This window comes from Mustela putorius, unplaced genomic scaffold (assembly GCF_011764305.1).
Source record: "Mustela putorius furo isolate JIRA1106 unplaced genomic scaffold, ASM1176430v1.1 tig00000461_pilon_pilon_pilon, whole genome shotgun sequence".
NCBI classification, from domain to species: Eukaryota; Metazoa; Chordata; class Mammalia; order Carnivora; family Mustelidae; genus Mustela; species Mustela putorius.
This window is the reverse complement of record NW_025421390.1, coordinates 2,863,677-2,876,501: the sequence shown is the minus strand read 5'-3', so window position 1 is coordinate 2,876,501 and position 12,825 is coordinate 2,863,677. Positions and strand designations below refer to the sequence as shown.

At 43.8% G+C, this 12,825-nt stretch overlaps 1 protein-coding gene across 1 annotated transcript in view; it reads right to left on the bottom strand.

Moving 5' to 3' along the window:
* The window catches only part of KPNA3 (karyopherin subunit alpha 3), a 100,117-nt gene extending 93,017 nt beyond the window's left edge, over positions 1-7,100 (bottom strand). The window contains exon 1 of the mRNA XM_045080577.1: positions 6,861-7,100. Coding sequence (XP_044936512.1) covers positions 6,861-6,929 — 69 coding nt within the window. The 5' untranslated portion in view covers positions 6,930-7,100. The remainder of the gene's footprint in view (positions 1-6,860) is intronic.
* Positions 7,101-12,825: the final 5,725 nt, after the last annotated feature.

Here is a 12,825-nt window from a genome sequence, read left to right as displayed (position 1 = left end):
TTGTTCCAGCCACTGTACTAAGAAGTAGGCAAAGAAGATATAGAGTCTATGTACTCAAAAAGTTCATAATCTAGTAGGAGAAAGAGAGACAACATAATTGAAATACATTATCGTAACTGCAATGAGAAAGATATATATTCAGGAGCGAAGAATGGTACCTAACTCAACTTGGGAAGATGAGAGATCCAAAAAGGTTTCTCCTAAGAGCTAAACCCAGAGTCGAGTATTTAGAGAGGGGTAGGAATTAGCCAGGCAACAGGAGGCAGGGCAGGATATTCCAGTCAGCAGGATTGCCCTGAGAATAGAAATAGCATTGGCAAGCAGGGGAGGGCAGGATTCCAGATTATGTATAAGCATATAAGAAGTTCAGTGTTGCTAGAGCTTAAAGGGGCAGGGAGAGAGGGGAAGTAAAGTTGAACCTGGAAAAATAATCAGTTATCAGACTCCCTGAAAGATCTCATGGACTAGAGAAAGACCACTACTTTGGGGGTAACTTTTAAATTGCCAGATGATAAGTATGAAGCCCAAAAGTGGGCTGGAGGCAGTGAATAGAGAGGCAGAGCCAAAATCCAGAGACAGCACAGAGATTCAAGCTACATGACTGGCATCTGACTGAATGTGGAAGATGAGGAAGGAGTCCAAGAAGCCTCTCAAGTTTCAAGTTCAGGTCACAGGGAGGGTGATGATAATGCCATAAACAGAAAAAAAAAAAAAAAAGAAAGAAAGAAAAGAAAAAAAAAAAGGCAGAACATAGTTTTAAACTCTTTGAGCTTAAGGAGCTGATGTGATGTTCATGTGATTGATTAATTTCCAACAGATGCTTAAAATAGATTTAAGTCCCCCACACTGAAATGATAGTTAAAACTAAGGGAGCTGCTTGATGTGGGCAAGAAAAGTTATCTATAGCTAAGAGAGTCACAAACAGAATCCTAAAACATGCCTACACTCAATAGGGAGGGCGAAAAGTTGGCAGAATCAACCAAAAAGAAGTAATCAATGAGGCAGAAGAACAAGGAGAGATTCTGTGCCATTAGTGAATTCAGGAAAAGATAATTCTAACCTCTATGCTGTGTGATACATAGATTCCTGAAAAACCTCATGGTCTGCAAAATTAAGAAAAAAGAGGGTAATACATCAAGGTGGTTAGGGCAATAAGCATCTTTAAGACAGAACTCCGGGTTAAATGGAGCCTAGAGGCAGAATATGGGTGAAGGGCCATATGCATACTGTTGGACTTGCGGTGTTCAACAATGTTCTGTACTTCACATGTTTATGTTCAAGTGCGGTTACTCGGGAGTGCTAAACAGTTAATGTGCTGGTAAAAATAAACTCAAAAAACAAATATGAACCAACATGAATTCTTCAATTCCTCTTCAGCATTCAAGTATGAATTAGTTCATGTTACAAAAATACAGCAGAACAGACTGTCAGAGGAGGGCTAGGCAACAATATCAATGCCATGGAGTCAACACCAAAAGAAATTATTGATGTCCTAGAATCACAGTGTACCACTCACTCCCAAATGTACAGTGTTCTTAGGTATATTATCTAGTCTCTCTTCTCAAGAGTATTTATTGAATTTTTAAAACTGGTCATTAAATGACCACTCACTCACAGCCCAAGCTCTCTACCCTCAATGAGATTCTTTATAGAGTCCGCATACTTCTTTTAAAAAAAATTTTTTTATTTAAATTCAATTTAGTTAACATATAGTGGATTATCAGTTGCAGGGGTAGAATTTAGTGATTCATCAGTTGCACATAACACCGAGTACTCATTCCATCAGGTGCCCTCCTTAATGAACATCATCCAATTACCCCATACCCACACCCACCTCCCCAGAGCCCACATACTTTAACAGCTATACACACACACACGCAAAAGTTGTTGTAGATCACAGCAATTTATCCCAAAGAGGTAAAGGAAAGTTCACTGAGGAAAGTTTTAGAGAGACGGAAAAGACTAGAAAATAACAGTACTAAGTATGTTATTGGTCAGTCAGGAAAGGCCCTATAGAGAACTTCTGAAGGGTTGTTTTTGGTTTTTTGGGTTTTTTTTTTTTTTTTAACTAGGATGACATGGTATGGCAGAATTATAATCTTTGTGTTCCAGAGATATAGGAAGGAGTCTGAGTGAAGCACGAGTTTGCTAGAGTGAGCCCCACTAAATAGACAATAAAAGAAGGTATACAGAGAATAGCGTGTGCAGAGGCATGGAGAGGAAATCATACGGTTACTCCGCCATCTCAAGTCTTTAATCACAGCTGGGAAAAAGGAATTATGTGTGGCATCTGAAGGACTTTTAATTTTATGCCAAAGGCATTGGGAATGACCTTACCAAAAGAGCAACACAAGAAAACTTTTCAGAAAGATCAACCCACAAGATACAATGGGAAGGGAAGATACTGGTGACAGGGAAGCCAGATGCACTATCATATTTAATACAGGTGCTCAGACAGCGGCCCAAACTAGTGTAGCTATAGCAAATAAGGTCAATATCAAAGGTAAAATTATGAGGGCTCTTCAGATAATTGACCAGTACAGAAAAGTGAAGGAAGGGAAAAGAGAAGGGAGTCAAGGAGAAGTTTCAAGCTTGAGCAATTAGGTAGTACCATTTAGCAACAGAGCCTCCAGGAAAAAAAGCAAGTCTGGTAATGCTGGTCAAATTTGCAGATGAGAAAATGTGTATTATCCCCAGCATTAGAAACTTAAGCATAAAGTTTAAGTGTTAAGCCCAAGGATACGGGTTGTTACATCCTTGGTGAAACCAACTAACTAGCTCCTTACTAATAAGGAAAATTTGTAATAGTAAAAAGGAAAGAAAAAGGCAAATAAACCAAATGATAATTAAGATATCAAAAATTTTTATTAGCAAGGTTCTAAAACACCAAGACAGGAGCTTCTGTGAAATAGCCAAGATTTCTTAAATATTTTTCCCATTAATTAAGTTTCAGATGTATTTCATACAAGTCAGGTCTAAGGCTCCACGCAGTGGAGAGATGGCAAAAAAACATAAGCAAGAGTTCTGGTGTTAGTGTCATACCGCTTAACTAGAAGCCTAGGTCCTGCCACTTATACCCCCTCAGCCATGACGTAGGGCTAGTTACTTAAGAATCATAGGCCTCCAGCTTCCTCAGCAGTAAATGTGGATAATAACAGTACATACTTCTCAGGATTGTTGTGAAGACTAAATAACCCACATAAAATACTTGGTACAGGTACACTGCAAACAATAAATGTTAAGATTTTTATAAATAATTGTTATTAGTTATTGTTACTGATTAAAAATATTACATTCTTGAGGCATACAGGGGCAAGAAAAAGCAAAGTTGACCTGGGTGGCAATTACCAGAATGTTTTATAGCTATTCATTAAATGGAATATTTCCACTTTGTGCACTTTTCTGTAAGTAGATGGGAAAGTTTTAAATTAAATACTTTTGTAAAAGGGAAAAAAGTCCAAGAACAATGCCTTACATAAAAAGAACTGCTATTAAAACACACATTCCAAAGCACATGAAGATAATTAAGAATTTCCTTTTCACAAACTATTCCCTAGTTTTTAGCTACAAAATCCATTCCCCCTACTCAAGCTCCAAACTGATACCTGTAATAATTACTCCCTCCCTTATCTATACCTACAGATCTTAGGACACATTTTATCCCTTTTCTCTACTTGAGTTTTAGGAAGAACAGGAAGAAAAAGGAAGAAGAGGAGGAGGAGAAGTTCAAATCCTATTTGGATGTTATGATCATTCCCAATCTCAACTTTTTTGAAAATTCCTCCTTACATATGGGATGAGAGCATTATTCCTCCAGAACTAATTTTAGATATTACTGCCAGTCACCTTTTTCAATTGCTCTAATCATGTTGTAACTTCTAACTCTACTCTGGAATAAATTCCTTCAGATCTCTCTGTCAGTAAGTGTCCAAGCAACTCTTTGCTAAGATATATTTCTCAGACCACCATGGGCTATATGGAAGTCTCATCTCTTCACTCCCTAAACTATTCCTTCCTCTTTCTCGCCTGAGTTTTCATTCACAAATTTCTTCTTGCCCTGTTCAAGTTTAGCACACACTTCCTATAAAATTCACCAACCTCTTTTCTATGAAGCCATTCTTTACTATAAAATTATGCTCTTCCTCCACCCTCTCTCCATACACAATTTCCTCTTTACTTTTATTTTCTTTAGAAAATATTTTATACTTGCACATAGTACCTTATTTATGTATCAGCTGGTTGTATATTTTATATTTTATCTTTTGTCTATCCTACACATGAAAAAGTAGGAATCACATCTCATCAAAGTGCATCTCACTGTCTCGAAATAGCCTGTCTCGAAATAGTCTTGGTTATACCTAAATCCACAACAGAGACACTTACCACATTTGACCCCAGTTTACCCTTTAGTCATATTCCCTTCTCTCTCAGCAGTCCTACTGCATTCTCTCAGGACTGCTGAATTACTCCTCCCACAAGCCTGCAATGCCCCTTCCTTGTGCCCTCCCTTTTCCTGCATTTTACCCGGCCAACTTTCTTTCATCTTTCAGGATCAGCTTACTCTAATTCACCCACTAGAAATCAACCAGAACATCCCCCACCTGACTGCTCAGCCCAAGTTAGAATTTTCTCAGAATATACTTATTGATGTACTACATTGTAATTATCAGTTTACTTTTTTATTACCCCACTGAACTGTAAACTCCTTGAGGTACAGGCTGAATTTTATTCTTTTGCATGCCCAAGACCCAACAGTTAGACATCCAATTGACAATTAGTGAATGAATGCTCATACCCACTTCATGAAATTGTACATGCTACATAAGCACTCTCACATTTCCTCCCCTAAAGTACCTTCCTCCTGTAAAGTAGGAATAATGCTATACCTAGTTCATAAAGTTCTTATAAGGATTAAATAAAGTCTCATGAAATTCTTAGTGTAGTGTCCGCCCCTTAGAACTACCATTTGAATGTCTGCTATTTCATGCCTTAGTTACCTTAATGTATCCTGGGAAATGTAATATTATGACCACTATTTTCAGGCTAAAAGGCTTGGCAGGAATGCCTCTATTTCTCATGCATACAGAAGTCATTAATTACATTCTGATCATCAGCAAATATTTATTGCATACCTATTAAGTGCAGGAGTCCTTACCGGGTAGCACTGAGCTCCCAGAACACAATAATATAGGCAAGTAATAAAACAAAAACCTGTACCAATATCCAAGAGAGGAAACAATGTTATTAGTTCTTTGGTACAAACAATATGAGTATTTTTCAAACTATGTAAGTTTTTCTTTATAATAGTGGTAAGCTTCAAAAACAATTACTGATGGGAAAAGTTCAAAATTAACTATCATCAAGTGGACCACTAACAGGAGGCAGTTCCAAAATGTTCTTGTTGCCATTCCTAAGTTTCACTTTTGCTTAGAAATACTTCTCCCAAAAGAAATTTAACCATGACCAGAATAGAGAGAGATGACTTTTGTGTTATTCAAATGGGAATTCCTTAGGGTTTTCCCAATTAGCATTTAATTTTGTAGCTCTGAAAAATCGTCTGGGTTTTGTCTGTTTCTCTACAAAACAGAAAACGGACAGTTTCTCCACCACCTTCTCTAAAACAGGAAAAATGCACACTTCTTAGTTACACTGGCCCTTTATCAAGAATTGCAAAATTGCAAATCATGTCACCTAGTATTAAAAAAGGACGCTGTGGACTTAAAACCACGTTCTCCCTAACAATTCCAGAGGTCAGAGTCCCAGGGAAGTTTGTGCTGTATACTACATTGCTTTCAGTAGCTGCAGAGAGACCTCTAGCGCTGCTACAATAAGCCGAGTTTGCAAATAGTACCTGCTAATGTCACCTTAATGAAACAATGGCAACATGCTGAGTAGCAACGAACTAAGTGACCAAGATGTTTACAGTTTTGCAACCACATGGAAATTGTACCGGCTTGAAGAAAGAGATATATACAAGGCCGTAAGAAGCTATGTTTCCAATTTATTCCGGTAGAATATGTCAAAGAAATTATTATCCCATGCACAATCCCACTACAAGAACGGCTAAGAAAACAGGTCCTGTGCGCGGAGGTCGAACAACGTCTCTTCCAAAGCCTCAACACAATAGATGGTAAACTATTGTCCACCTTCGGCTTGCTCCAAATGCCAACAGTAACAGGAGCATGAGCTGGAATAGCTTATCAAGACTGGTCCAAAGGACAGTACTGGAATATGAGAAAATGGTCCTGGCGCATCCTACCCTCCCCCATCCACCACCCTCAAACAAGTCAGTTACCCGGCTGGTCCCCACCCCCCTCGGCGGGCCGCCACCGCCCGCCTGGGCCCGGCTCGCAGGAGATATGCGCGGGGACCCGCACAGCCCGGCTCCATGTGCGGCAGCGCGGGAGACACCGAGGGGGCCGCGCCGGGCGGGAGGCTGCACGGGCGGGAGGCTGCACGGGCGGCCGGCGCAAGTCGCGGCCGGCCCCTCCGCGGTGCGGTCGACGGACTGGGGCGGCAGCATCCCCGGCCCGCGAGGCCCCGGCCCGCGGACCCCGCCTCAGTTCCACATCCCTTCCTCGCCGACAGCAGGCCGCGCCCGCGTGACGGGGCCGAAAACCCCGGCATTTCCCGGTCCCTGTGCCGGCAGTTCCGGAGGGTGGCTGCAGCCCGGCCCGCGGTCCCGTCGCCCGCTCTGCCCAGCCCGCGGCCGCGGTGACGGGAGGCGGCGGCCAACTCCGACCCACCGCGAGCCGGCGAGAACCAGCCCGGCGCCGGTCCCCCGCCCCTCCCCGCCGCCGTGGGGCCGCCGCGGCCAGGCGGGAGAGCCGGGCGGGCCCAGACCACGGAAGCACACTCACTTCCACATCGCGGCCCTTGTTCTTAAAGCTCTTGATGCGGTGGTTCTCCAAGCCCGGGTTCTCGGCCATGGCTGCGCGCGGCTCCGGCGGCGGCTACTCCTGCGGCTGCGGCGGCGGCGGCGAGTCTCGGCGCGGGAGGGGGAGGTGGGGGAGGGCAGGAGGGGATGGGAGGGGGAGGGGGAGAGGAGAGCACGTTCCGTGACGCCTCCGAGCGCGAGGTGGCAGCAGCGCCGGGGGAGGCGCAGGCCGACTGCCGGGCGGGGCGGGAATAGCAGTGAGGAGTCGCGCGCGCCGGGCCTGCTGGGGTCACGTGGCCGGGACGGTCCTCCCCCCCCCCCCTCGCCTGGACGCCACCCGACTGTTCTCGGGATGACCCCCACCTCCCCTAGGGCCTCCCCACAATCTCTGGAGGATGCAAGTCATGTGCCAGGAATGGAGCCGGATCGAGCGGCTTTCACTGTCCCCTGAGACGCGGAGCTGCGGGCAAAAACTACAGTTCCCAGCATGCCAGGTACCAGTGGGGTTAATTCTCCTGGCCTTGACAAAACGGGAAGAATGCCGGGAACTCTGCGCGCGCGGCTTTTAGTGCGCGGCGCTCGGTGCGCCCGGGCGCGAAGCCCCGCCCCCAAGGCAGCCCCTGGGCGGAGAAGTGGGAGGGGCTCCCCAGGAGATGGCACCTTGCGCCCTATTGGGAGGGAGGGGCGGGGCTTCCTGGGAGGTGGATCTTGCTCCCAGTAGCCTAGAAAATTAGAAACCAATCGACGGTTTGTGCTTCGCTTCTTTGCTTCTTTGGGGTCTCCTGGAATAGCAGCCGCCCTCGTTCGTTGTTCTCTTGCTCTGCTTTGGTTTTATAAATAGTAATTATTTCCATCTGACATGTAGATTTGCGATGTGTTTGTATATGCGACCTGGCTTACTGCAATGGAATTAAGCTCAGTGAGAGCAGGGACTTTTGTTGGTTTATTGCTGAATTCCTCGCGTCAAAACAGTTCTTGGCACGTTGTGAATATTCAGTAAATACTTGAACAAATCAGCGCTGTAGCATTGTTTCTCGGTTTCTTCATCATCCTCCCAAACCCGGTTCTGCAACCTTCACACTGGCAATTCCTGCGTTTCCGTGTCCCTAACCCCTCTTGTTCCATCACCACACATAATCTTCTCAGCCTTCAGGAAGCAAATTCTCATCTGCAGACTCTCCGATCTAGTACCTTCCCTTCCGGTCATCGGAGGACTAATGACAGGAAATTTCGATCAGTAACACTAACAGAAAGTGGCTTTCTGGAGCAGTTGGGTTTCTTTGATTATATGTGAGATAATCAGTTTCAGCATCTATGGCAGATATAAGCAGGTATGCAACATTATAGTACAATTCAAATGATACTGAGGTAATTCAAAGGTTGGTAGAAATATAACCCTAAAGAGGTTAAAGAAGACATTTTTCCGAAGCAAGGGGCCCTTAAAGACCCCGCAGTCCAGGTGTCATGAATTCAGAGGCCTTACAATGGCCGTGGCATTTGTTTTGTGAGTGGTAGGATGTGGCCTGTAGATAAACACAGGCCCATTTAAAGACTTCAGACCACTGCCAAGGTCCAGTTTTTCATAGGAAACCAAAAGGCTGTGTTTTCTCTTCATTTTTAAATGTCAGTTTGCATTTTTAAATGCACTTCAGTGCATCAGTCCCTTGAGAATTCCAGGCCCTCATGTTATAATATCTGATCCAGATCCAACCACTCATTTGAAGGGAAACAACCATAGCACACACCTAAAATTTAGAATGAATAGGAACTCCAACTTTAGTTCTTAAGGCAACAGCAGTGTGTATTAGCCAGTCTTCCTGACTGACTGCAAGAGAAACTTCCAGACTGCTGCTCTATTTCTATTATAATTTAGCAAGGCATTCTCTTTAAAGGTTACTTTACCCTCTTCCATCACTTCTTTCCACCCTTTTTGCTGTCATCAAACGTGTAAGTCTTTCATCATTTTAGAGTTTTCAACATATTTAGTGAGCATGTACCATGTGTCAGTCATTGTGCTAACACTAGGATCTATTTGTAAACAAGACAGCCTGGTTTCTGCCTCCAGACAAGTTATCACCCCAAAAGTGTAGTGGTTGTCAAGAAAGGGGAAGGAAGCTCAAGACTCACAATGGGGAGATCTTTATAACCTGCTGACTCTGAAGACCCCTAACGTATGAGGATAGGATCACAAATGGAGGTCTACATAGTACATCTAAATATTGAGAAGATATAGGGGCACCTGGGTGGCTTAATCAGTTGAGTGTCCAACTCTCAAATTCAGCTCAGGTCTGGATCTCAGGGTCATGAGTTCAGGACCCGTGTTGGGTCCTGAAAATAAATAAATAAATAAATAAATATTGAGAAGGTGTGAATTAAACTTACAGAATTAAATAAAATATAATCTAACATTTGACATTGACAAATGCACTTTCTTTACAACCTAGAAGTCTGGGCTTGAATTTAAATTCCCTGACTCCTTGGACTTCTGCTTTGGAATGTGAGCATGCAAATAGGGCTGGAAACCAATCCTCCCCCACCCGCCAACCCCCATTTTTGTTTCTTTCTTTTGCATCTCCTGGCTCCATCCCATACAGGAATAGCACACATGTGCATACCCCTACCCGCGAAGTTCAGGTTCTGCCACTTACCCCCAAAATTTTATTTACATCCCCCTACTCACCTCTAGGGATGATCCTTGGCCATTGTTCAGGCCTGGAGTGTGCAAAGGAGTGGCACTGTGTATCTCTACCAGGACAGACCCAGGATAGGGACCTGGGTAGCTCCTGGATGCAGGCTTGTGCATTTGAACAGGGCATCCCAGGGCTCTGGTACCCAGAGCTGGATCTAGAAGCAGTGAGCATGACCTCTTAGCCCCATGAACTGGTTAGTACAAGGGGGGATACAGAAGAGAGACAGAGTGAGGTCCTTTAAAAGGCAGGGTCCAGAGCAGGGGCCTCTCTTGCCTGGGTCTAACTCAGTCATTTTTACTCTTTGCCATGATCCCCAGCAACTTAAACATGACATGCTGGCCCCAGAGTCTCTCTTCGCTCCATATTCTTTTTTTTTTTTTTTTTTTAAGATTTTATTTATTTATTTGACAGACAGTGATCACAAGTAGGCAGAGAGGCAGGCAGAGAGAGAGAGAGAGAGAGGAGGAGGAAGCTGGCTCCTTGCTGAGCAGAGAGTCCAATGTGGGGCTCCATACCAGGACCTGGGATCATGTCCTGAGCCAAAGGCAGAGGCTTAACCCACTCAGCCACCCAGGTACCCCTTCACTCCATATTCTTAACTCCACCAGATTTCTGCCACTTGCAGCTGCCACCACGCCTTGGAGTTCTTAACCTCTGGGAAATCACTATATCCAGTGACACAAATTTGGTGTTTCCCATTGTTAGCAGCCATCTCTTTTCCCTCACCCTAATCTCCCTTGCCCTAAAACTTTTCCCCACAAGTCTTCTACGTGGATTTCTTTTCCAGACTTATTTTGAGTGTTTACCACATAGCAGGCATTGCTGTCATCAGATACAATCAGGGGAGTGGGGAGCAGAGCAGAGACAGGAAGGAAGAGCCCTCTGCCTGGGAAGTCAGTCAAACTCCTCTCCTTCTGACTCACCACCCACCTTCTCAGTGGATAATCAGGCGACAATACACTGAATGCAACACAAACACAGCAGAACCAAAAGGAAGCTCGTGATTTTTCCTTCAAAGTCAGCTCCTCGGGTAAATACACCAACTCTGTTGGCATATTTGGCGTACTCTGTTGGCCAACATTCTCCTGGAATCCCTAGGAGAACGGCATTACCATTCTCCTAGGGATGCCACTCAAAGCTGAGAGCCATCTTTACTCCTTGCCTCTTTCTCAACTCCCACACCTAGTCATCATGTTAAGACATCATTCAGTGCTTCTTAGATCTGGCTCTTCTGCCCGTGCCACCCACAAGTCTACCTTGACACTGCCTCCTAACTGGTTCCCCTCCTTCCTCCAGCTTCCCCACATAATCTGACTCACCACCCCCAGATCTACCTAATTCTCCCTGTATTCAGCACACTCCTTCCCCTCTACCATTGTCTGTCAAATCATTTCTAAACTCCTTAGTCTGGTAGTTCAGATCATGTGTGATTCAGCCACAGTGCAGTGTACTTTTCTTATCTCTGACTCCTCTACAAATAACTATGCTTCAGCTAACCTGTTCTACTCACCCTTTCCAAAATATGTCTTAGCCTTTTGAGCCTTCACATCTTTGCTGTTTGATTTACCTAAAAAGCCCTGGCCCTCTCCCTGTCAAAAGTGGTCCCTCTTTAAATGCTTAGTCCATGAAGTCACTTCTCTGTGAAGCCTTCCCAGTATGATGCAGTGGAGAGAACTTCAGAACCTGAACAGTCAGACCCTAGGGCTGACTTCCTACCAGAGCAAGCCCAGGTAAGCCACTCTATCTGAATTGTCTTCTCATCTGCAAATGAGAGTTCTGATCCCAGGGTTTTTGTGAGAATCAAGTTCTAAAATGCATGTGGAAGTGCTCTGAAACTGCTCCATTAATACTAGTTGTTCACTGTCTTTCCAACCAGGAGTGATATCTTCCTCCCTGAAACTCAGAGGAATTTACATACTGTTTTGTATTGCTACAATTTGTGTAGTCTTCTCTCTCACGGTCACCTCATGTTTGTGTTCCCCAGCCTAGAATAATTGAATCTCATGCATGTTTTCTGAATGAGTGAATGAATGAATGAACTTCATTCTCTCATAATCATGTTTAACTATTGCACTACTCTGTTAAGAGCACCTAAAGCAAAGAGTGAATACAGAAAATTGAAGAAAATAACACTGAAATTCATCAACTCAACCACCTAGCTGTGCTTCTAGAAACTCTGGTGGTAAAGAAATTTAAAATACTAAGAGTCTACATTTACTGAATACTTCTGCATGCCAGGCATTTACGTAAATCATCTCTAATCCCCCTGAGAACACAGTTGGAATGATCATCTCTATCTCTTTCTGGGGCAGGTGGAGCCTGAGGCTCTGGTTCAAAAGTTAGCAGCAGACACAGCATTGTGGCAGTAAGGTGAGAAGTCAGAGAGGAAGAACTTGAGAACTCTCAGAAATAATGGAAACACATGGAGGGGGGTGGCCAGGATCTGGCCAGTGAGCACTCCTACATAATAATGCAGATAATACAAATAAAGTGGCTTTATTTTGTAATGATGGGCCCATGGACCCAAGACATATACATTACACTTCCAGTACAATTCTCAAATAATCAGAATGTGGTAAAATAAACTTAATGTTAAAATCGCAGTGAGCATATTATAGTTATAAAAAGCATGATTCAATAATTCCAAATATACTTAAGGACCTCTCCATATCTCAAGGTCATGATCCTGGACCTTAATTATAAATTTATAATATCCCAGCTATAGAACCAAATGATATCCTAGAGAGGAGCCCTGTCTCAGAAGCTTAGTGACTTCCAATTCTTTAAATAACAAGCTATATGTCCTGGAACAAGTTATTTTGACTCTCTTAAGTCACAAGCTCCTTACCTATAAAAGAAGCAGGTTGGACTGGATGATCTCCAGGCTTCTCCTACAGGTGTAATTCTCTGAGTCCCTGAGATCATCTATCCTTTCTATTTCTCATTATTTTATAAATGAGAAATCCAAAGATGGTAAATAATCATAATTGGAGCTGAGCGTTCTGACTTTTTTCCACTGGTGTCCAGTCCTTCATAGACCTTCTGACCTTCCAGAAGCCCCCACTGTGTCCAGCATGCCAGATCTGCTCTCTCTCAAACACTGTAGGCCACTCAATCACCCCAAGTCACAGTTTTTACTCTCAAGTATTCATCTCAGATAAGGAATAGTTCCTCACATTAAGGTGTGAATGACTTTATTAAACCATGTGAATGGTGTCTGTTTTTGTGTTATCTCCTCTAGTAAACATGAGGACCTGG